The sequence below is a fragment of the Pleurodeles waltl genome, chromosome 3_1 (genome assembly GCF_031143425.1).
Source record: "Pleurodeles waltl isolate 20211129_DDA chromosome 3_1, aPleWal1.hap1.20221129, whole genome shotgun sequence".
NCBI classification, from domain to species: Eukaryota; Metazoa; Chordata; class Amphibia; order Caudata; family Salamandridae; genus Pleurodeles; species Pleurodeles waltl.
In genome coordinates, this window is record NC_090440.1 from 1,316,475,381 (window position 1) to 1,316,501,352 (window position 25,972).

Genomic DNA, 25,972 nt, shown 5'->3' on the forward strand with positions numbered 1-25,972 from the left:
AAAATGTCTTGCAAGGATGTCACCACCTTTTGTTAACTTAAATTGCCTTCACAGGTTAACATAGTTTAAAAAAATAATTTCCTCACATTTTTGAAGGAAACTTTCCAGGAATTGGGAGGAACAGTATAACTTCCATGAACCAGTCCTCCCAAGAGTCTACAAATGAAACCAGTGCAGTTGTGAGTGGACTAATTGCAACTGACCTGAACAGGCCAAATATGTGACTGAGAGGCGTTAATTTAGTGTCAATAAGGGCTTCACAGGTCACAACTTTGGCCTATTCCTGCCCTGTACAATGGGTCCATTCACATATGGGCTAATGTTTTTATGGGAGGAGGCGGGAAGGTTCGGAACTTGGGATGGTGGGACCCCAGCCATTTGCCAGGTGTTCATGAGTCCTCTGTCACAGAAAAGGGAAATATTGTGAGTTTGATACTCACATGTTGGCATTTGTAGGTGATTCTGGGTAAAAAATATATTGTGATTCATGCAAGACACATCACCATGGATTGCCTTGTTTCTCTGATTTTCAGAAAAGTAGGAGGTTGGTGGATTCTCATAGATGCCGGCTGACCCTGCACCCACATACTGCTAATAGCCACCATGGAATCTCGCCAATCAAACATCCCCTTATGTGTCTAGTGTGGAGATCTCTGCAAGACAGCTATGGAAACCCATCCTTTTCTGATAATCTCAGACTCAGAAGACTTAGTGAACACATATTTGGGCCAAGTCTTTGGAAGGATTTATTCTTATGTTAAAAGGACTCTGGAAAACTACAATGTTTTTGGGGAAATTAGTGTTGACAAATGTCATGTTCAGCACGCTCTCCAGGACAGTCCATAAGGGTGAAACTAGGTGATAGAAACCTTAGGATGTGTAGGTGTTAGAAATATATGGTTGTAGTTTGTTTCTACAGCCCAGGGGTGATATCTTGACCAAAAGACTGGTACGCTAAAACAGAGGTTTTGCTTGTAGCTCCTTTCCAAATTTCCAAAACAAAACACTACACCCAGTTAATTGCCTGTGCATGTCTAGTAGATCCACCTTCAGGTGACTCAAACGAACAAAGTTCCAAAACAAACCATGATGTGGATTTTTTCCTGTGGAAGGAAGACTAGAAGGAATAACTATGCTTTGGGAACAAAATGCTGAAAATCCGACAAGCTTCTTGATATCACAGCCAGCCAATAAGGCACCCAGTGATAGAAACTTTAGGGTGAGCAGATGTTAAAAATATAAGACCGTGATAGGTTTCCATACCACTCAAGGGTGATCCCTGTGATCAAAAGACAGACAGCATATACTGGCACTTCACTATCAGTCGCTTTCCAAATTTCCAAACTGCACTGCAACTAGTTTATCACTTGTGGGCACCCTGAGCCCACAGAAAACCCAGCCACGGCTGGTGCTGCCATGCTCCAGAGACACAAAGACGCAAAGCTGGAGGTAAAGCCTTTGCAATGGCATGTTTCTGTGTGAGGAAGACTGGTGAGCAGTACCCTGCTTTAGGAATACAACTGCTAAAAATATTACAAGTGTCTTTCTCAGAATGCTCTACTGGCCAGTCAGGGCAAAGGAGGTCTAGCTAACGCCAACAGATTTCCTAGTTCATACGGAATGAGAAAATATATAGATTTTAAATTGCCAAGTTTGATATGTCATCAAATGACAAGGGCAAGAGATTCTGCTGCAATTTCGGCGGTCTGTGCTAATATTAAATAATGCATTGTGCAAGCTACATTCCCGAGAAAAACCCTGCAGGGTTTGCATCAATAAATAGACCTGATTATTCCAGAAAAAAAGCAGTTTGTATGAGTGCACAAAGAGACCAAGGAGATGAACAAACTAGTGCAGATTTTGAGGTCTTGCCCAAAAGTTGTCTGGTTGCCAAAGCACTATTCATTTAATTCTGTGCTTACCAAGAATTCACAATAGGCCTACCGCCCACCCACTGCATGCCTCTGACTGGCTGTTTTGTGAACCTTATGTGGTTACTTCTTATGCTCTGGCTTTCCTCATCCCATCTTGTGCTGGTCTATCCCGTGAAGCATAGTCTATTTCCTATCCTTGTGCTTAGCTGACTTGTATTCTTCCACTACTCACTTTTAGGGAACTCCTTTCTTTTTTTTGGTTAAGCAAGAGGTTTTCCATTTTCCACCCACTCATGCTACACTCCCTGTTTTCTCCCTTCTGTGCGTTCCTCCACTCAAGCGCTGTGTTGATCTACCGTATGTGCTTTATAACCCTGCAAATAACCTGTCATGTACTCGCACTTACATGCTTCTCCCCCTGAAAGCCCTTGTGCCATGCTGCTCTTCCTAAAGTGCTTCCCCGTAAATTTCCACCACCTGCCCAAAACACCCCATTCCCATTGTCACTCTCTTCCTCAGGTGCTTCCACTCCACCCTCAAAACCTCACACCACTCACGCTCTATGCTGCCCTCTCCCTCGTGCGCTTTCATCATCCCACCATGCTCTGTGTTGCTCTTTTCCTCATGTGCTTTCCCCTGCTACGCGTGTTTCTGTATTCTCATGAGCTTCTCTCCCTCACAAAACCCTAGCCACGTTCTGTGATGCTTTCTCCTCAGTGTACATTCTCCTACACAACCCCTTTCCCCGCCCTCAAAACAGCATTAACAAAGCTAATCAGTCCAAAACGCAAGAAGTATTGGCTTTACCAATAGTGGCTTGAAGAAGTCGCGGGTAGAGAGATGTGCAAACGCCCAAGCAGTTAAAAGGTTAAAACTAGGTCTCTCATCTATCTGAAGGGGAAAACGGTCACCTTAGTTAACAAAGAATGTCCTCCTGTGAGCAGGCCAGTATTTCTTATCAGTGACGAAGCTAAAATTCAAAAACATGGGAAACTTGACACAAGAACACTCCCTCCCTACACTAACGCAGTTTAGAAGGCCTCGAAGACCTTGTTTTCACTCTTCGCTGTTGCCCGGGGTTGAGTCGCATTGTTCTACACTTGCCACGCGTATTAAGGTGCTTCGATAAGCCACTATTGATTCACACAACTAAAAAATATAATAAATAACCTGCAAGCACCGACTTAGCCACTACAAAATGAACTTGGTAACAAGTCAACAAACAAAATGGAAACCCAGAGAGGCCACTCTATGCAGCCAAGATGTATTTCAAGGCGTTTGCAATGCACAGTAATTAAGACTTCGGAATGCCTTCTTGTAACTCAGATGGAGCGTGTTCAAGTTTAAAGATTTAAGGAAAGCTAACAAATGTCCAGGGATGGTTTAAAAAACAAGTCGCTTCAGTCTGTAGTAGTCAAGATTAACATTTATAAAAGAACCACTTTGCAAAAGAAAGAGAGAAGGAAAACTGCGCATCATAAGGCGAACAAGGGAAATGGATGATGTGCTGGGCAGTAAACTATCTATCTGCTGCACTGTTAGTTGATTGTATGCTACTCTGGCAACACCGGTAAATAACTTCTCACTGCAATCGGGATACATTTCAATTCAAATGAAACAAGGCGAAGATGAAGAGAGCATATTAAATAAAAAAACAGTCAAATGAATGCCAACAGCATTGAAGTGCAGGGTTAAACATACCTTAGGAGTTTCCAAATACTGCTCCGGTAACTGAGCCGCCTGCTGGCTGCAGCCACGCTGGGAGGGACCGGAGGCCGCATGGGAAAATAGGCCACGCTCGCAGCAAATATCAGAGAAGTAATTCCGAATTCTAAGAAGGAGACAACACAAAAAGGTTTATTCCCTGGAAGTCAATTAATCAGAACACATTTAAACAAATAAATGTTTTGCAGAAATGTTTGCTGTTTCTAAATCTACAAGTATTAATGTATCCAAAAATCTGATTTAATTCTTGAGCACTGCAATTCCTCAGCTGTTTTTTAACCCCAGTCCTGTATGACGTCACTGAAATGGCAATTACAATTCTTTCAAGTCTCCAAAGCAAGCACGTTTTATTGCAATGCTGCATTTAGTGGCAGGCATCCACTGCTCACTTTTGAACCTTCATTTTACAAGAGATGGGGAGAGAGAGAGAGAAATCCAATTTAGAAAACCGATGAAATAAAAGAATCGTGGGAAAGATGTGGCCAGGCCGCCCATCATTGCAGGCCAGGTCTCATCCTGAATCTGCTTCTACAGCATCTCAGGGTGTCCTGGTCATTTCTTTGAACTATGCCGGATGTATTAATTCACAGGAACAGCCCGCACACCGGGATATTTAGTAATTTTAACCACCAATGTCCATGTAGGTATCAATATTATAGAGAATACACAATTTTCACAATACCTGCAGTGCACTGTAATCACAGTATATGTAAAGAACTAAAGGAAGTTAAAGGCATGACCAAGTATACACAAATACACTGTATACAGAATATTTTTTGCATAATATCACATCAAATGACGTGGAAAAACACATGCTCAGTGTATAATATGTTAATCCGGCGCAGCACAAACAGGAAGGTGTCGAGGATGAGCAAGTATTACATCTCAGTGATTTTGGTGACGGAGGATCCTTTTGCAAATAGAATAGAAATCAGACGAGAATGCACGGATGGAGGCCTGCCAAGAAAAGCAAAGCCCCATCCCTAAATTCACACTGCACAGTGGCGGTACTGGAACTCCTGTCACCTAAAGGGACAGGGACAGGAGTTGTACTACCCCAAAAAAACAGCTTGACATGAAAGGGAAATCGGAGACAGCGTGCACTATGTGAATACTTGATGTATGACAAGGGAAGTAGTCACTATTGTAAAAGTAGCTCGAACTGTCTTGAATTATGGTTAATCATGGAAAACCCGCAATATAAACGCTTTCACGTTCATACTAAACCCTGTTCCCCGCTAATCATCTCCTCTGAAACGAGATGTGAAGCGGCCACTAGAACTCAAAGCGACGGTTTTGCAAAATGATGCTGCTTCTGCAGAAAAGGTGCTTTTATACTGATACTTTTGAAGCCCCCCCTAGTGTTGATCTCATGAGCTCGCATCTGCACCTTCTCGCTACAGCATCGAAACCCGTAAACATGTGACTGATTCTAGAAGTTCCTGCATTAGGAAATATGTGTGCACTTCACCTTCGCCCGAAGGTCTCGTTGGCTGATGTTGAGGGATCCACAGCTCCAGTTATCCTGGAACTCAACTTTTTTTTTTAATAACTGCATTTTCAGATGCTACCGAAACCAGTTTTCTTTCACACCTTTGAATGTTTTGCGATAGTCTGAGGTTTTGCAAACCATTGGGATACATATTTACGAATCGTAAAAAAGGGGCAACCCCCTTTTTGCATATGTTTACTGTTCCTTGCCACTCTAAAAGAACTGCAATGCTGACACTGAGTCACACATTTGTATTTTGCAATGTAATTTAAATACACTGCGATTTATCTTTAGCACACTCAAAGAAGGCACCAAGAGCTGGATCATCCAAAAGTATGAATAAAGGCCACAGAAACAAGGATCAGGAATAGCAGGATATCAGGAATAACAGCAGAATATCAGGAATAACAGAATAGCTGTGGAAGCTAGAGAGTGACTTCCTTTACACTCTGTTGGCAGCCCAATACTCTCATCTTAGCGGCAAGCCTAACGGCATCCATAACCACCTGGCAGTCTCTCAGGATCACAACCGCCTGTAGAGAATCTCAGGACTAAGTCAGTCTGCCAATGTCGTCTTTTTGGTGTGCTAATTAAGGCGTCAATCAGCCTCATCAAACTCATTCATGGGACTTATAAAGAATGAGTCATATTTTGTGATTCAGATCTTAAGCCAAATAGCAGCTGCCTGGCTTAAGGAGTTCAGTAATAGAGGAAACCCCAGTTTAGACCAGACAATGACTGTTAGGACAGGCTATGAAACACCCACTGTAGACCTCTTACATGTTTGGTATCGCCTCCAGCTACGGTCATTGACCCCAGGGTGCGCAAAGAAGAGTGGCAACGGAACATGGCCATGAAAAGTGGGCTCAGGGTGGTTAATGGAAAATTTGCATCTAAAATTTCTGTTACCGTGACATCTGTAGGCAGGAGTAGGCTGTTGATTATTATCTACTTGGATTTCAACTCTATCAGTCACCCAATACTGCTGGTGACTGACAGAGGTAGGTCTGCACCTATATCTAATGGGAGTCATCATAGTCTTCCACAGTAACAACTCCATGAGTGTCCACTGTGGGAGGATTGGAAGAGGAGGCTGGTGCAGGCTTTAATGTTCTTTTTCCTGTCCAGCAAGGATTCCACCAAAACTCTGTACTATCAACACTCCACGTACATTTTTTTTCATCAATGAGTGGTACGCACATTTGCCCCTCCTATTTGTGAACACCACCATATGCTCCTTGCCAAGACACCAAATGTTCGGCGGCCATTGTTGCATGCGTTACCCAACTTCCTGAAATAGGAAAGAGCTTGCCATTAGTGTTGATAATTCAGAAGTAATGGGATGGACATCTTAGCATGGAGATTAAAGTTTTGTCCTGTCAGGAGAACCCGGAACAAAGTTAGGACCTTTCAATACCTACCTGTACATTTTTCTTTGATTATACGCCTACATCAAACACACAAAAGAGTTTGAACCTGTGCATTACCGCAGGTATCACTATGAGATAGAACAGGTATACTACGATCAGCAGCAGGAGAATCTCACACAAAGGGGAAAGGATGCAACAGCAAGTTTCACACATTGATGGTACAGAGGTTGAAAAAAGAGACAGCCTACATGGATGATGTCAAAAGAATAACGCTAGTTGATACCCATAAAGGAGATATGGAGGAAGCATCCAAGAATGGTCTTAAAAAAAAGAAGAAAAAGGTTTTGCATGGTGGGCCTCGGTTTTGAAGGTTTACATCAGAGCTGATTCTGGGAGTGTTCAAGACCAGTGATGGTGCTTGTGGGACTTTGTACATTGCTAAGAATCAATAACTGGGAGCATACATTATCTAAAAGGGCTGGTACGCGCCAAGCACTTACCTTTTTTTTTTTAATCTATATTTTTATTTGTGTTAACATTAAAGATGCATATTACAACCTTGTACATCGTCATGCAAAAAGTATCACTTGTAACCACTGTCTGTTCCATTTGTGCTATAATGGACGAATACGTCATACATGTGGAACTCTAGAATCAGGCCATGAGAAGCTATGTAGCAGCATAAAAGATATTGTACATCCTGTGTGCCTTCTGGTTTAACACTTCTCATAGACTAGGTTTAACAACAGCCAATATGAATCGAACTGTACTACAAACTAATAACATAACAAACCAAACTAGGGTCCTTTCCAGGGGTCAACTATTATCATTATCATGTGTTTTCTGTTTAATCATTTTCAGAGGGCTTGATCTGGTTATCACCTATCTGCGCCAGAGTACTGGAGCGTGTGTGGGGGGGTCCCGTCGAAGATGGAGGTCCTGCCCCCTGCCTCTACTTAGCACCTTCTTTATCTACGAGTTCCTTTATAAATTCAGAAATTCAAATATGGATCTTGTTGATATCGCTTAAAAGGGTTTCTCAAGATCTTGTGTGATGGGGCCACTGTACTTTTGTTTGTTCCAGTATCTTCACCCTGGTGCTCCCAGGTGTCCAATATGTCCAATCAAAGCCCCACCAGCGGCAGTCTCCATATGCCCCTTGTGTCATCTCGAAGCAGTGCCCTTTCCTCAGCCCTAGCCCATACTATCACTTCTTGTTTCCAGCCTGGCACTCTCAGACTCAACCCTGATTTCTATTGTTTTGCTATGCATCATGGCCAGATCTACAAACCTAATGCCTACATTTTTAGGTCTAAACCTAGGATATAATGCCATCAAGCATGTCTCTGTTACTCGTTGAAGGGTACAGGTGAGTAGCTCATTGAATACGACAATAACAGATTCCCAGAATCTATGAGTTACAGGACATCTCCATGTCATTTGACCAAAATCAGCTTCCATAGATGAACATCTTAGAAATTGTTTAGAGTCTCCCCCCCCCCCAATATATGGCCTGCAGTCTGTGTGGTGTTAAATATGTCATGTGCAAATAGTTGAATTGGGTATATCTTATTCTTGTATTCCTAGAAACCCTATGGCTATATAGCAACATTTTTTGCCAGTTTGAGTCCAATATATACCAACCCAACGATGTCTCTACCTCTGTTTGGTCTTTAATAGGGGCATTTGGACTGTGTGAAATAGTGCCCGACATAGCCACTTTACCAAATGCCTAGCCTTCTTTATAGTCAATAAGCTTTGTAATAATATGTGTCTTTCCGGTTCTTGGTCAGTGCTCAGTCACAAATCTTTAAAGGAATGCATTAGAGCTCGATATGTTAGAAATTGGCACGGGGTAAATCACACTGTTCTACTAGGTCTGCTAGAAGTAGAATTGTCCCCTGTTGAAAGCAGTCTCCCACTGTCGTTATTTACACCTCTGTCCATGATGCAAGCTGCTTACGCGTGAAAATAGCTAATGGGTCTCCGCGTGGGAATCCTACCAAAGGCGGTGCCTGCACGTATATGGGAGTCTCCCTCGATCTACCATGGCACCTCCTTCAGCACCATAAAGTCACCACCAAGAGTATCTGCAGTAGGGGGTTGCTACCAATTTACTCAGTAATTTTGCCTGGAGAAGCCACTGGTTATTCAACCCTCCTGGATGGCCCAGTTCATCTAGGTTATCACCATCCAGCCACCTTGCTACCTATTGCAGCTGTGCTGCCAGATAGTATAACCAAAGTCTGTTAGCCCAACCCTCCATCATTCAGGGGGTTGTGAAGCACCCCCAGAGAGATTATATTCCGACCACCATCCCACGTAGCAGTGAATAAAGTTGTTTAAACCACGTGGACTGTATCTTAACCAGCAAGTTTACAAAATAATACAGTAGTCTGGGTAGCATTATCATTTTAGGTAGGGGAATCCTTGCCATTATCTGCAGCTTCAGGGACCTCCACCTGTGCAGGTCTAACAGTTCCTACAATGTAGGCCAAACGGTTTCTAATCCAATAAACGCAAGGGCCTAGGCCGCCCGTCTGTGCCTGCACCTGTGTGAGGCACAGCTGCTCTTCACAAGCAGCTCTGCTGATACCACTCCTGGGTGGTTAGTCCCCCTGGCACCCTTTATCCACCCTCTGATTGCCACTGCTCTATGGCCAGCGATGTTGCCTTGGTGATGTCACCCATTACGGGCTGCCTCTGCCATTTGGCGCACCGGGCGCTATTGGTTCAGTCACCCCTCATGTTCCCCACCATTTGCAGCCCCAGGACAACGGCTCTCGGGTGCTGCAGAATGCCCATAGGATAGAAGGCTGCGCGATGCCCCCCCAAGCATGTCACAATTGAAGTTGCTTAGGATTATTGATTGGGCCGTAGAGGAGCTCTCTGCTCACACGTCTGCCATTGCTGGCTTCCAAGCCACGCCCCCGAAGCACTTACTTTATACTGGAGCATTCTCAGTGTGAGAGCAAGGATTGGGAAACCTAGTCATCAGCTGGACACTGTAATGGCCTCTGGTCCCAAAACCTGAGGTACCGCATCTAACCAAATAATGTTTCTATAGCTAAACCGAAAACGTGGAAAGAGCATCTGGCAGGTTCTTAATCAATCCACTTGAAAGCAGAATTAGGCTATATATGCTGCTGACACTAAACAAAAGGAAGGTGGCAATGAGCAATCCACTAAACATAAATGTGGCCAATGGGGAAAAATCAAATTGACCTATCCAGAGCTCAAATACTTTCTCTGGAGCCACCCAACCTGCACAGGCAATTGATAGACAAGGCATCTGCATATCTTGGACTTTCCTATCTCTCTTTCCTCCAGAGTAGGCAAAGTGATTACTTGCCAATGATTTGGCTTAAAAAGCAACAAGACCCAGCCAATGATGCCCTCAACCTGAAGGACAGACAGGCATGAGTAAAACAAAACATCCATCCTGGAGTGAAATCTGGGAATCCAGGTACATTCAGGGATTATCTGACCACAAAGGGCAATAAAAGGAAAAGAAGATATTTTTTAGAAACCGCCAATTTCTGCTACCCACCAATGAGAGAAGGGCAGGAAGAAACAATAGCACATCGCAAGCATGTGGATGCAGTGACAAACAAAAACTGGATGCAATGCACATTTGCTGATGGTCTGCCAGAGATGGAAATCTCTGGGATCAAGTTTAATGACAAGAAACGTAAAGATTGCAAAAAGGAAGTGCCTGAGCCTGTATTCTTCCTGCTAGCTGATCAGAATGCCGACATTTCGAAGGTAGTGGCAACTTATTATTAAAAAAGCCAGGGATTTAAAAATGAAGCCTGAGGAAAAAGACGGGCCTTGTAATTTTATTTATTCAGGTTTTCTATACACCCGACGTAATCCCTGGGGATAGATGATAAAGCACTCAACAAAGAGTATGTGAACGTATTACATGTGTGGCCCTATATTTACAATGGTCATTGTAATTTACATTTAGATATGTGTTTGGAGAATAGACACAAAATACAAGCGCAAGGTAGTAAGTACACATTCACCTTGGTCATTGGAGTTTGAGATAGGTTACCAGAATAATGATACAGCATATGATCAAGGAAGGTAAGAATCTAATGCAGCAGAGCATGTGTAGAAGGGCAATGTGACAACAGAATTCAGAATTATTTTAGATGTGTGAGAGAGGGTAAAGAGAGCAATATGGCTGGCATGATGGGCTTGCACCCACAAACAACGAGCTGTGACTTTTAGGCTATAACTGGTAACTTTCCCCTGGTAGTCTAAGCATTAAACCCGGAAAGGGAGCGGTATGTTTAAAAGAGCCCATGAAGACTGAAACAATCGAGGTTCTGCCTAATTTACAGTTTTTCCGCTTGAAATTTAAATTAAGAGAATTACAGCTATCCCCATAGGCCTCCCCTGTTCCTAATTTTTGTCAAATTTCTGAATTCGTCTTCCTCTTTTCTTGTCCAGGCTCCCCACAAAGTTCGAGGGATCATTATGAGGTTAACTGGACAATCGACATGTGATGATGTGAGAATTTTAAGTCTCCTAACTCTCTTATGCGATTTGCGTATTTAGCCTTATGAGCAAAAGCCTGGCGACAGAATGAACATTTGAAACCTTAATCTGGTGCCTTGTCTCAATCAACATCTGCGCTTCAGCGTGGCAGGCAAGCCATTCTGCGCTGGACAGTACCAAACACACTTCTTCCATTCACAAATTGGCGACGGCTAATCTTGGTTTAGTTGAGACTTAACAAGAGCTTGTATGCAGTTGCACTTCATTATTGTTTGCCTTATCGCGTGCTCCTTTTATGAAGATTACTATAAGAACACAATGCAAATGCAACTTGAAGCAAACCTTGTGAAACCTAGGACTCTTTTAGGATGCTATGGTGACAGAATTATAACAAGCATTTGCAATGCACTGGGTCTCGCATTTGCTCGAGTTACAGCTATTAGCGTTGTATACTCCTAACCGGACTTTTGTTGCCATACAAATTAAAATAAAAAAAGGCGGCGCGATCGCGCTATGTAAAATGCAGCGCAATCGGGCAGTGTGGAAAATAAAAAGATAAAGTAGTCCGGAAACCATGCTGAAAACATCAAGCCTTGTATATTTTCAGTAGTTTACCGGCATTGTGTAGGTGGGCTAAACCCAGAAAAGGCATGACGTATGCATGCCTTTCACAAACAAAAGCAAGTGGATTTTCAAAGGTAAGCCCACGAACCAATGAAAGTGACTGACGTGACATGGGTGTGGTTAGAAGCCCAAAGAGAGATTACAGCAGGGGACAGAGCGCTTTGCGCTCGCCCCTAAAAACAACAGCCACAGCCCATCCTTTGGGGCTGAGGGGCCACACCTTCTCACCTTTTGCCCCTCATGAAGAGTGCCTGTTAGGCTGAGCAAAGGTCAGCCTGACACTCTTCATTTTCAGATCAGGCAGACAGGAGCTAGACATGTACGATTTGCACAGGCTCCTGGCTGCCTGAGCTGAACTTTGCTGGGCTGAAGAGGTCACACCTCCTACGGGCGTGACCTCCTCAGCTCAGCAAAGGTGCCTCGAGGAACTCCCCCTCGGTGACAAGGGAAGGGTCATTCATTGACTGTGACCTGGGCGCTTCAGGTTTAAGCCCTGAAGTGCCCTGGGCCGAGTGTTAATCAGTGACGCCTTGTCACAGAGTGGGAGTGGGGTCAGCAGTCTCACTGACCCCATCCCACTCTGTGACGAAGTTGGGACTGCTGCCTTCCCTCATTGGCTGACCTAGGGTCAGCCAATGAGGGAAGGCAGCAGTCCCAACCCTCCTGGGACCTTAGAGGCTGAGCTGAAAGAAAGTGTGTGTGTGTGTTTTTAAATGAATGGTGCATGTGTGTATGTTTGAATGTTTGATAATGAGTGTTGTGAATGGATGTGTGCATGTGTGAATGAATGAGTGTGAGTGTGTATGTGCATCCCAACCGCCCACCTCCCTCCTAAAATTACCGGCCACCACTGAAAAACAAAGCACTTTAATATTAAATGTAAAAGGATGGGGAATATGATGAGTTAGGTTTATTTACTGGTATATGGATAGCATTTGTAGATGTGCTGTGTGAATATGCTGTATGTGATGCAGGAGGGCATACGGTACAGTTTTTAGATTGCGTAGAGCACAGGACTGAGGTCAAGATGATATATGATTTAATAAGTAAAGTAGGGCCTTCTTCAGATGTGGTGTATTGTGACCATGTAGGCCAATGGTTCTTAAACTGTGGCCTGGGTACCCCTGGGTGTCCGTGAAGCCTACTCAGGGGGTCTGCCACTGCTCAGAAAATTAAATACCACTAACAGATTAATAAAGTGTATAGAGCACAGGAATCAAAATGTAAAACTGAACATTTTAAAATGTCCTCTAAACTGCAATTATTTGAAATTGTAGGCTAAAAATTAAGTTGGTATGCTCAGATTGATTAATGGGAGCAGTCACTACAATTTAATCAAAGTACAAAATGGACGATGAGTGACACCAGTTGAATTTTGAAAATCTCCAACCTTCCCATTAAAATGAATAGTATGAGCTTTTATATTTGTTTGTGAGTTTACTAAAATATTTCATCACTCATGAATGTCTTTGATGAATGCTTGTGTCTGCATTTTTCTGTATTGTTTTGTGGTTAAAATCATCAAAATTACTTAGGCCGTGGTCTCCAGCTTCCAGTAATTATTTAGTGCAGGTCCCTGGATTCGAATAATGATTCAGTGGAGGTTCAGAACCAATGATGTAGGTGATGATGTATGGTGTACATGATTTTGAGTGAAGCTGTAGTACGGAGTCAGTGGAGGAGGCCTTCGGTGTAATAGAGTGTGAGTAGTAGAAAAGGACACAAGCTATATGTGATGTTGTGGATTGTGTTGTTGGTGGTCTGTGTTTGTATCAATGTAGGTTGCTAAGCAATTTGCAGGTGATGTATTTCCATTCTTATAGCTTTCACACCCCAACAAGACGCAAAACGTTTTGCAAATGGGCATCAAGCTACTGTGTGGGAGTGCTTTGGATGGAAGAGTGTTTCTCTCTCTCTCATGTGACCTATGGGTGGTGTTTGATGCTTGGCGTGAAGGCCGAAGTTGTGCCCCTAATGTGTTTTCTGTTGCTGTGTCTATATGTGAATCTGAAACAAAAAGGAACGAAAGATAGCTGGTTTTAGCATTGGTAGTTGATGTGAGTATGAATATAAAGCACCATACTGTAGTGTGGCCTATGTGAGAAGGATTTTGGTGTTGTATGTGTATGGCAGAGACAGCTCAAACTGTGTTGTAGCAAGTATATAGTTATGCTTGTATATTTTGTGTAGTACAGAGGTGTGAGAAATCACTCAATTGCGCACATACGCAGAAACCTACCAATTTTGGACTGGCTGTGTCATACAGTTTAAAGCACAAAGAATAGCAACATAGCAATTGCCTGAAGCGAATGATACCCTTGGAGGAGGTTGAGGCATAACCTTGTATCAACTATTCTATAAGGTTCACAGTCTTCATAAGAGGATCAATCCAAAGAATGTAAGGGCAGCAATGGTATATGCGCTGAAGGGTCCATCCATGAGAAGGAGAAAATAACCATGGGAATGGGCATTACAGAGCTGACTATAGTGTATGCTGTCTTGGTTCACTGTGAAACACCTGAGAAGTACACCCTGAATTGTCCTTTCAGAAGAAGCATGGAGGCTTCCTTTAGGAATATGCAGCCATGATATTTGCTCAGGTGAGTCCATTAAGGAGTGGCGATGAAGAAACTGACAGAAATGGGAGCTATTCGACCTGTCAGCCTATATGATGTGCAGACTCCTCCCCCTCACCACCTGGTATGACACAAGAGCAAAATAAGTAACGAAGTGGAACCATACACACAAGGAACTCTAGGACCATCAAGAAGCAGTCACATAAACCAAGAGAATTGGTCTATTAGTGGTTCTCTGGAAGGAAAACATTTGGGCCACACAGTAAGACCGGGAGGGACAGGGTTGAGGTTCAAGGAAAGAGTAAGGATTAGGTGAATGTGGCACAAGTTCAGGTCCTAAGCCCTTGCCAGTCTTAACTGGCATAAACAGGGATGATAACACATGAAGATGCCCTTACTCTTTCTATCCTTCATCTGGATGACCTGCCTACATACCCTGTGAGGAGCAGAGTAGTTCCTAGGGTTGAACCAGAAGTCAAATGGCACGTAAAGTATAGGTAACAGAAAATTGATTGCTTGTATAAGGTCTTTCAGATAATATACGAAGTTCCAGAATTCCATTGTGAAGAGGGGATAAAAGCTAAATAAGAAGTCATCCCATGTTCCTGTACTTAGTGGTAGTGGATTTTAATCCTATTATAAGGATTACGTAACACTGGCACACTGGGGGCTGCAACCTAATATCAGTAACAAAGTTGTGGGCATACCAGCTACAGTGACAACAAAAACATCAAAATGTAGTAAGGTCATCAGCCTATTGTTACCATCAGAAATCACCTGCCAACAAATAGTCTACATATTATAATTAGATCCAGCACCACATACATCATAATAGCTCGCATGAATTTACTAGTATCGTAAACACGACTTTAAGGTCATAATAAGGGTTGAAAGTGAACAAGATCCACTGTCACTGAACGGTATAAACATTTTCCAAACACTGGGAAATTGCTTTTAATCTGTAAACGTTTGGGAGGTGGTGGGGGGCCCAACTGCGTTAATTCTGACCTAGAAGATTACATAAAGAGGAAAAGTCCAAGATGGATTTACCAAATCGAGTCAATGTGTTTCTGATAATAACGGGTCCAGTTAAAGGATTAAAAATGACAGCTCATCTGTTAAAAGGATGCTAAACCAATGAGAATAACCTAGTTCAGTAAATAGCTGATACCCACCCACCCTCCCTGCCAGTGTTTGAACTCATCACATTAGTTGCTGAATCTCCTAAATCTAGCATAAGAAGGAGATAGCACAGATGAGAGCTATAACTGACAGTTGCCACCCACATAACCTATGGTGGCTTGACTAAAATAAAGTTTACATCCTCACACTGGATTCCCTAAACGTCATTCTTAATGCAATCAATATACCCTTAGCTTGACAAGACATGATTTTATGTCCGTATGCAATTGGGACCTGTGGCAGAATGCAGGGTGCAGAACCCTGCCTGTTAAGGACCGAGATTTTAGCATTCTAGGCTGCTAGGAGGGAGGAAGGAGTGAGTCATGAGTTAGGTATTACAGGAATCCCTGAATGAAAGGGGAACACTAGCATTTTAAACCATTTTAAAGTATATCTTAGCAGAAACATGAGTAAGTTCCGCTTCAGTGGTCTGCCTCTGACCCCACTATGCAGCGGAAGTCAATGCACCCCAGATTTCTAGAGTCATTCTCTATTCTCCAGCAGGTGGAGGGCTTTGAGGAGCCAATGCTGCAACTTTTCAAGACAATTCTTGGTCCGCTTGGAGCGTCTTTGATCCCCATGGAACCACAGGCTCCCACTATACTCCTACTAGAGGCGCTAAATGAACCAGTTGGGACTCTGCCCAGACTTGCATTCACACTGAGCTAGAAATAGCCATTAGAAATATGAAATACTTAAAGAAGAATCACAGTGCAGATTTCCCTCAAGAGCACACCCTCAAAATACATCAGTCAGCCTTCCCTCGTTCTGTCAACCAAACACGTGCACCCACAATTTCAACAAAATTCTATCATACAGCATACTATAGAAGATAATGTCAATACAACATGTTATCTCTCACGCTGCAACACAGCAGAAAGTAGGCTTCCAAATTTGGTAGACTTAAAATAGCAGCCGCTTTCAAAGTCGAGTGGATCACATATTACTTCACTCCACTTAGTCGTTAAGTAACCTTATGTTTGCTATATGCCTGCATAAGACATAATATTGTATATTTATATCTGCAATACTGCACGGCTGTGTAAATAAATATCAGGAAGACAGAGGTGAGATGAAAAAAAGTTTAAGTAATCCAATTTCTGACAATATACTTGCCTGTGTCTAGGATTTAGGAGAGGTAAGTGCTTACAAAATGACTCAAGGATCTATCACTTACTAGAATCAATAAAAAAAAAAAACACTGGAACAGCCAAGCAGACTAATTATGAATGTGTGGGTGTCTGTTATGAAAAGAAAATTATGCTTTGTCCACTACCCATAAGGCAATAGCTGCACTGTGTGTTTTTCTTTACGATCAGCACCACCCTTTTTCTGTGGTTGCTCCCAAATAGCTGAAGTTAGCCCAAAAGCGCACTTTTGGTTGCCATGGAAAAACTGAAGCTTACCTGGGCTAATAAAATCCTGGTCAGATCAGAGACAATGAATAGATGGAAGAAAGGGAGTACTCTAAATGACTCAATTCTCATCTCGACATACTCGAAGAAAGAACAGTGCCATGTGGTTAAATTTAGTAAATTCACAAGACAATACCTATTTTAAAGAGACTCACCAAAGGCACAGGGTAGGTGAAGTGAAAGCCTCATAAATATAAAACAAAAGTTTCTGTGCAGCAAAACGGATACAATATAGTGAATCAAAGTATAGAATACCTCCATACATTACAGCTTCAATGCGATCCCTCATTTGCCCATTGTGCCCCTGAGGGGAGGCCAGATGTGCTGTTCCATTGGGACCTGGAACCACCAGTGGCCCAACCAAAAATGCGCATGCCCCTCCAAAGTAACACAGCAGTGATGCAATGGCAGTCGCTGTTGCCCGCTCATCCGGGGAAAACCACGTTGTGGAGAGGAAAGGGCCAGCATTCATCACAGTTGGGCCCGCTAGGCCATTGAACAGCTGCCCTGCATGTATCAGTCTGAAATAGAGAAGATAATATTGATAGTTAGGTTTTGCATGGAATTCAATATCAATGTATATACGCTGGCAGCCAGGATTCTATAGCTGGACTGGAAGCAAGAATGGCGTTTGTATATATTTTTTTTTTTAACTCAATTGCTTCAAACATTAAAACATTATGACTACACATACACACACAATGAATCATTTGTTAAGAACTACAAACATCATATGAGAAACACACATCCTAAACAAACCACAGTCCCCTACCATAACCCATATTTCTCCCTTTATTTGCTGCTCAACAGCTGAATATAAATGCTATTTTGTTTTTCACTTCCCTTCACTCTTTCGGTTGCTAATCTATTTCAGTTTTGTATGCTTTGTGTATAAGGCAAGAGTAGAACCGTGGTATGTCATATCATACCTCTAGTGGGGCCTCCAGAGAGTGAAGAGCTTGATGTAGAATACAGTTTACTTTTCAGGCACGGCGGCAGCTGGGCTCTGCGTGATACGGCTGCAGGTACCGAGTACCTGGCCCGCAGCAAAGGGGAAACTTCAGGTAACCTAGTTTATCTTTTCTAGAGGTCACGGTGGCTCTGCGAGTACTGAAGGTGGAGGCTGGGCTGTACTTCTTTCTTCAAAGAAAGACTTCTGGCAGACTTAACAAAGCAGCCAAGCTGGTGCCATGAGCAACTCTGGAAGGCAGCTGTATCTTGGTGTTTGCTGCACTGACCTCCATTTCTGAGCAAGCCGGTCACCACCACCGAAGTGTTGCTATCATGTTCGACAATTAGTGCCTCTCTATTGCGCTTCTTTCTTCCCTCAGGTGAAGTTTATTCAGTGCCAGTTTTTCTGAGACGACGAGGAGTGGTTCCAAATTTGAAATGGAGGTACAGATAGTAGTTTGGGCTACCTTAAAAGCTACTGGGTAAGACACTGAAATCATGGCTTTTCCTAACTCACTTCCACCCCATTGTCCAGGGCTGCTCTGGTAGTGTAAGGATATGGGTAAATTGTAAAGAAACTGTCGTACTAAAGATAAAGCAAAACATAAACAACCGCAACTATGATCCTTTTGGAAAAACCAAAAGTTATTTTTAACCAGAGTCATCCAACCAGGCTGAAGTAACCTACTGAAAAGGTAATATGTTTCATGTGAATGGTTTAATCAGTCTAAATAATAATTCCCAAACAGGAGGGTGAGCCCATAGCCTCACATAAAAGGTTTATCGAATGGCAATTATGGAAGAAATTACAACTGATGGCCTTATATCGAGTCTTGGCAAACACCTACAGAAGCTCGCTCATGTGACTAGGCCATTTCCCAAAAATACATAGAAATTTATTTAGGGGTGGTTATGGGGTGGTAAGCGTGTTTTTAGGGTGCCTAAAGGAAAAGGGTGGTGAGGGTGTTTTTAAGGTTTAGAGGTGGTTAAGGGTATAGGGTGTAAGGATGATTTTAAGGTTTTGGAGTGGATAAGACAACTGCCACTTGGTAGTTATAGTTAGGTCAGATGCCCATAGAAAACACGTTTTTTTTTGTTGCTAATAACTTTAGCCCAGTTTGACAAATCTCCATGAAACTTTCCAAAAAGGTGCTACTTTTTGACTAGTTGGTGCATGGAACGTTTCAGGGTGATCCGTCAAGTGAGGGCCAAGAAAAACGGGGGTGTTAAAACGTGAAATCCCAATGAATTTTCCATAGACTTCTTTAGACAGGGCAACAGTAAAATCTGCTGAACAGAAATACACAAAATTTGCCACAAAGCTAGATCTTGATATGCAGATTGTGCTTTTTGTGATTTGGTGTCAATCTTTTAAGTAGTTTTTGAGAAAGTAAAGTTCAGAAAATTTGGATTTTTCTGATGGCTGGGTCTGCGAGATTTTCTTGTAGGTGCACCAATTTAAAAATGGAGTGTTCTAATTGGCCCAGGTAGCTTTTTCGCCCCGTAAGCCAATTAGCTCCCACAGGAGCAAGCGCTCTGACTGGCTGCCAGCATCATCAGAAAAATGTTGCTGGCTGGCATTACAGGACTCAGGGACTTAGTCTGCCGTCCTGAACTTGTAAAACAAAGAAATAAAGAAAGATTTAAAGGGGACAGGGTAGGGACCCAGAAAGACTATCCCAACCCCACTCCCACCGTCAAAAATAAATAAATAAATCAGCATGAATTGCTGCAATCCATTGGTACTCCTGCAGGATCGATGGGGGGAGAGGAAGGGGGAAGGGGGGGGGGGGTGAGCCCCATTCATTAATTATAAGACTTAAGGGAGGGACACACGTGGCCTCTCTCCTCTTAAAAAGAAATACATACAGCCCTAGGGAATGGGGTCCCCAGAGCCTTTTAAAGGCTCGGGAGTGGGTCGTGCAGCCCCCCTTAAAAAGAAAATGGCCTTGGGGGTTAGGTCTACAGGGCCTAATATGGATCAGGGAATGGGGGCTACTGGGGTTCTAGAGGCCTGATGAGTCTCAGGAAGAGGGGGCTACGTGGCCCCCTCCCCCTTCAAAAATGTCCCTGGGGATGGGGAGCCCCGAGCCTAATAAGGCTTGGGGAGGAGGGTCACTATGACATCGCTGACATCTCAAATTACATAACTGATGACATCATAAAGCTTCTTTTGTACACATTGCTCTATAAACAGGTATAGCAATAAAGCAACAAAAGTAAGAGCAGTAATGATGCTTCATATTATTCTGAGCTATTTTGCAATCATACATACAACCCCCACAGGTAAAGTAAGCTTGTGTTGTTTGCAACACTGACTCTATACCATACACTACACGGGTAGCTGAGTTCACGGTGACTATGAACCATAGATGAAAGGGTAACCTATCCTGCACACTGTATAATTTCTGAGTGCAACTGTTCAGAGAAAACCAAGATCCTCCAGATACTGAAGCCCTGTTATATAGCTAATAATAATAATAACTTTATCCGGTATGAAAAAATTCATCCATTACAATAAATATTCTCCAATACATTTGTTAAAAATAGCAATAAAACCATAAATAATAAGAACACCCATCAGGAATAAAAAACATATATAACCACATACATAGAAGCAATAAAATAGAAAATTCATTCTAAAAACTCCACATTATTACGCCAAGTAATAGCTCCCTTCAGGAATGATCCCAGCCCCTTCCACACCAATACATCTGAGGCCATCTGCAACCACATAAAAGCAGGACGATATTGCACAAAACCCTTGGGCCTTAAAAGAGGTAATAGAAAACGAGTTCTGAATGGTGCATAAAAAACACAAAACAAAGTAAAATGGGGCAAGGTCTGTTGGGACACCCCATCACAGGGGCAGGGTCTAATACATTTGTCCCCATACTGACCTAACGGGAAACACAGATTACTTCTGATGATTCCCAAGCGGAAACGGGTTATGAGAGACCTTTCCCTCACATCCTTTATCTCTAAGAGATAGCGCTCAGGACCTACCCACATCTTTAGCATAATGAAATCCCTGATCAATTTTTTCCCTAAGGCCTCCCCCTCCCTCCTGTTCTTCTGGATCCTTAAAAAATTCTCCTTAACCCATTTCTTGTCACAGCTAATCAGGCCTTTGGGATGATCAACCAGTTCAGGCAGCCCCAGATCACGAGCCAACTTTCTTATGTGCATCAACCAGGGAATATTCTTTGCATTATCACAAGCCAGACAATCCTTTAAAATATCCCTATTCAGAATGGCATGTTCGTTAGTCCAAATTGAGACCCATAGCAGAAGGGGAGCCAACTGAATAGTGTCCTGCACAAACTCCAGCTCCAGTTCCAAATGGAGGCTAAAACCAGGGATATTTTGTCCAACTCCCAATAGCCTTCTACAGAACCGATTTTCTTCCACCGTGAGGGCTCGGGAGTCCCTGTACCCCCAAAGTGCAGCACCATACAGCAAGACAGGGAGACATTTCCGCCTATAAATTTCAAGGAAAGGCTTGATAGGTTTACTGCCTACCCTTACAGCAAAGTCAAAAGTCGCGCCAACAGCTGTATGAAAAAGCGCACCCCTTCTGGCAATACAAGGTTTCCAAGATCCTTTTTCATCAAAAATAATCCCTAGGTATGGAAACTCATGGACCCTGCTAATAATTTGATCCTCCACCCTTAGCTCCCCCACCCTACTCAAGGGTCTTCCACACACCATAAAATGAGATTTCTTAAAATTGACCTCTAAACCCAAAGCTGACATAAAGGAGGTATAAGCTCTAACTATTTCCCGGAGTCCATTCATAGTACTGCGTCATCCGCGTACGTCAGCACAGGGATATCAGTACCATTCACCTTTGGAACATCCCTACAATGTTTAATCAGAAAATCAGACAGTCCATTTGTATATAGAAGGAACAAAGTAGGAGCCAGAACACACCCCTGGCGCACACCCCTTGAAAGCTTAAAGGCCTCTGAGCATTCCCCATTTGACCCCACCCTCACATTTGCAACCGTCCCAGAATGTAGATATCGGAGCAACTCTACAATATTAGGATCCAGCCCTAGCTGATTTAATCTTTCCCATAATATAGACCGGTTCACCTTATCGAAGGCACAGCTAAGATCCATAAAAGCAAGATAGAGCATACCTTTCCTGGCCTGCGTGTATTTGCCGATCAGCATCAATAAGTTGAGACATTGATCTCGCGTGCCAAGGCCTTCCCTAAAACCATACTGGTCCCGGCTTAAGATATCATTCCCTACCATCCAGGACTCCAGGCGCCTTAAAATAATCCGTCCCAGAATCTTCGCCGAAGAGTCCAGTAGAGAAATAGGGCGGTAGGACTTAGGATCATTTCGGTCGCCCTTTTTAAACACTGGGACAATACATGCCAGTCTCCAAGAGGCAGGGGTACCCACAGTAACTGCTGCATTAAGGACATTTAAGAGAACAGGTGCCCATAACTGGGGGTTCGCTTTATACAAGTCCATAGGGATCGAATCCGGGCCCGGAGGTTTATTGCTCGCACTACACTGTATCGCATCCATAACCTCCTGAAGCCAACACCTAATTGCTAGGTTGGGAGCCATCTCATACTCGTTCACCCGGTGATTTCTTAGGGGAGAACCCTAAAAAATACTACAAAAGTAAGCAACCCATGCTTCCGGGGCGATGTTACAGCCAAGGCCCTCAGATGTATCTGTTCCAAAGGAACCTCTATTTACCACTTTCCAGAACAGGCCAGGATCCTTCAGAGCTATGGCACGTTCTAACTCTTCCCAGGCTTTTTCTTTATGTTTTATCTTACTATCCGTCAAGGCCCTCTTATATTTCAATCTAGCTTCTTTTACGAGGACCCAATCTCTAGGATATTTCTTAGTAGCCATCTTCAGGTTTGCCCTTGCAACATAGCAGGTCTTATCATACCAACCACAATTACGTTTGCTAGGTAGGCTGCCTACTGAAAAAAGGCAGTCTCTCACTGCTGCATTTACTACTGTTATTGCATTCATAACAGTTTTAGGATTAGGAGACTCCATCAAAAGTGTGTCCATAAATAAATGTAAATTTTCCCCCACCACCCTTTCTACAACTTTTAGGGAATCCACTTGCTTCCACCCAAGCCGCCTACCTTGGTCCTTTATCTCCACTACTACCGGCCTACCTCGTCCTAATTTTCGTAGGGCCCCAGGGAGTTTAAAGGATACTATAAGGGGATTATGGTCACTGAAACTCTCCCCCAGCACCTCCCCCCCAGTCACCAGGTCTTTCAAAGGTGGAGACATAAAAATATAGTCAATAGTGGATTCAGATCCTCTTCCCACATAGGTTGGGAGTTGATGAGTGCCTACGGCTTCTATATCACACAAATTCAGAGGGCCCATCTTCCTGAGTTCCTTGATTAGAACCCTGCCTCTGGAGTCCTGCAGACCATCCACTAAATTATCCTTGTAGTCAAAAATTAAGGGATTAACCACAGTGCTGAGCCTCTCCAGCTTGGCATTAAAGTCTCCAGAGACAATAGCACAGAATTCTAACCCTATCTCCTCCATTCTGTGTTTCAAAACCTGAAGAACGGAAAACAGGGCCCCAATTTGGCATCCCACATCCCACAGCTAATACCCTACTTTGGACAATCTTTACCTGTATTGACCACCTGACAGTCACTGAACCTACACTGAGAAATTAAGTGAATATAAGTACCAAAGTGGGTGCTGTTAACACTATTTACTCTATATAGAGAGTTCACTCTGTACCACACTGTTTGCAAATAGTGAAACTCTCATGAGAAATACATCACAGAGTATTAAAAAGTATCTACTACGAACAGTGTACACTCTATGCAGCACTTGCCCAAAGAGTGACTAGTCACTTAAAATAACAAAAGTGTCAAGATGCTAACCTTCATATTGTGGTGAAAACATTACAGCTAGCCCATCTTCTGGAGCAAAACAAGCACATGTCCGTAGGTTAATGCCTGCATCTTCTGAAGCAAAAGAAGCACATGTATGTAGGTTAATACCCGCATCTTTTGAAGCAAAAGAAGCACATGTACATAGGTTAGTAACTGGTACACAGTCTTCTCTCGTAAGTAGAATTTGTCATGCTGAGACAATTCTGTCTAATGATTCAAGGCGAATTTCAATACTCAGTATGTAGTACGTAGAATCTTTACTCTGCTGAAAACTTTTTCTGCAGTACCCAAATACTTGTGTGGAACATAAGGAACAATAGTCATCAACTGACACCAGCACACAGTTACTCTTCAAAACAAAGATTTATAATGAGTTCAAAACCACCATACACCCAAGGTGCATTAGGAGTAAATGCATTTTGTAAGCACTTACACCCCTTAGCCTTCACAGGCTGTACAAAGTTATGTAGAAAAGAAATATGGTAGTTACTCGCCACTATGTAAACTATAAAACAAACTAATACATTCATAAGATGATGTCATTAGTGACATCATCAATGATGTCAGAACATGTCATAAATGATGTAATATGTGAGGTCATAAAGCAGTGCTCTGCTAACTATAACCAGTGAATTTCTGGGTTTTTTTCAGTTCAGTTTAAGGCTGTCACTCACATATTCACCTAACTGTAACAATACTATAACCTTTGCTTTTCACAGAGATATGAATATATATACATATATAAATAAGGTCTCTCTTACCTGATATATACATACCGTTTTGTTGTAAAGGCATGTGTGGTAACTGCATTGCACTGTAAATGATGCATGGTAAAGGACTATGTAGTAAAGGTAATGCTAAATGCATTGCGTGGTATAAGCATGCGTGATATAAGCAAGCGTGGTAAATGCACTGCATGATATAACCATGTGTGGTAAAGGGATTTTTTGTAATGTCATACAACAATCTTATTGGCTCTTTGTGGATCATGCCTTTCCTTATAGGGTTACCCAATTCCAATGTCATTAAGCAGCTGGTTTTTTTAAACGTGCAACAGCCATCTTGTCCCCCAGGCGTTTTATTTAATATTTATTATTGAACATTTTGATAGTTGTAAAGGAGCAGTTTGTTGTCTCCTTTTTCATGTCTTGCATGGGATTCTGAAGGAGATGGGTCCTGAGGGTAGAATTCATTTAATGGAGTCTAACAAATGAAGCAACACCCCAAGAGTTCTACAGGTTGGGTCACACAAATGATGTACCCACTTCCTCCCTGGCCCAAAATGGTGTGGTAAAGTCCTAGCATCAGGAAATTGCTTGTTTTTGAAACTGTAGGAATCTGGCTCTTTATCTGGTGTGTGAATACCGCCTAAATGGCGCAGGGGATCACCAGTGAGTGGACAGGGCTTGCTATGCAATCCCAACCTGCTCTATTTACGGGTAGCATGGTCGAGCAGCCTTAGGCTTAACACAGAGGAGTGCAAGACATCTACAAATATACACATTATTGTCAAGAAATGAGGCCAACGACTCAAAAAGGAGAGCCAGACCAATCTATAAAAACAGCAAGCATCTTTGTATATGTTTAGAAATCAGAGAAAAATCGTTCAGGTAAATAAGTTTTTAAATAGGAATTCTTTTCACTTAAAAAGTGGACATAGTGCAATGTCTGAGTTCCGCAATGTTATCCTGTGGGAGGAAAAATAAGTTCTGCAAGCAAGCAGAGTACAGCGACTTACAAGACCAATATCCAGGTGTTAAGATGAGTAATGGGCAAGGACCAAGACATCACCAGTAGTACACCCACAGTGGCACGGGGGAGGGGTTGGGTGCAGTAGGAAAAATACCGTCAGGCGTTCAATGTGTTCTAATGGAGCTCAGTTACTGCAAAAAGAGGCTGCAGGCTCTTGCCAGGAGGCCAGCTGGGCTGAACCAACAGCCGGGCTCAGGCCTCACGATGCTCGGGCACAGGTAGGCACCATTTGTACTCTTCTCCATGGCTCAGGGATGACAGGTGCAGAGGTGTCCTTAAGTATCAGGTTTTCTTTACTGGAGGTTTACTGTGGTGGGGGATGCGTGAAGAGGCTGCAGGCATTGTCGGGGAGTCTAGGATGGGAGAAACCACAATGGACTCAGACTCTGGAGGGCTGGGGAACCTTGTTAGTATTGCTTGTCCACTTCAATTCTGGTTGGAGACAGAGGGTGCAGTGGTGACTTCAGATAATGGTTTTTGGTGGTTCCAAAAGCTTCAGAGTCCCTTCTTTTGGAATATGCTGGAGAACAGGTCCGCTGTTCATTGGAGGTCTTGAGTCTTTTTCAAAGGTGGGCTGCCCTCCCGGGTTTCTGG

At 43.0% G+C, this 25,972-nt stretch overlaps 1 protein-coding gene across 1 annotated transcript in view; it reads right to left on the reverse strand.

Moving 5' to 3' along the window:
• SLC49A4 (solute carrier family 49 member 4) overlaps nt 1-25,972 on the reverse strand; it is a 390,034-nt gene that overhangs the window by 198,578 nt on the left and 165,484 nt on the right. The window contains exons 3-4 of the mRNA XM_069224669.1: nt 17,020-17,285; nt 3,576-3,705 (exon numbers count right to left, since the gene is read on the reverse strand). Of these exons, the coding sequence (XP_069080770.1) occupies nt 3,576-3,705; nt 17,020-17,285 (396 nt within the window). The remainder of the gene's footprint in view (nt 1-3,575; nt 3,706-17,019; nt 17,286-25,972) is intronic.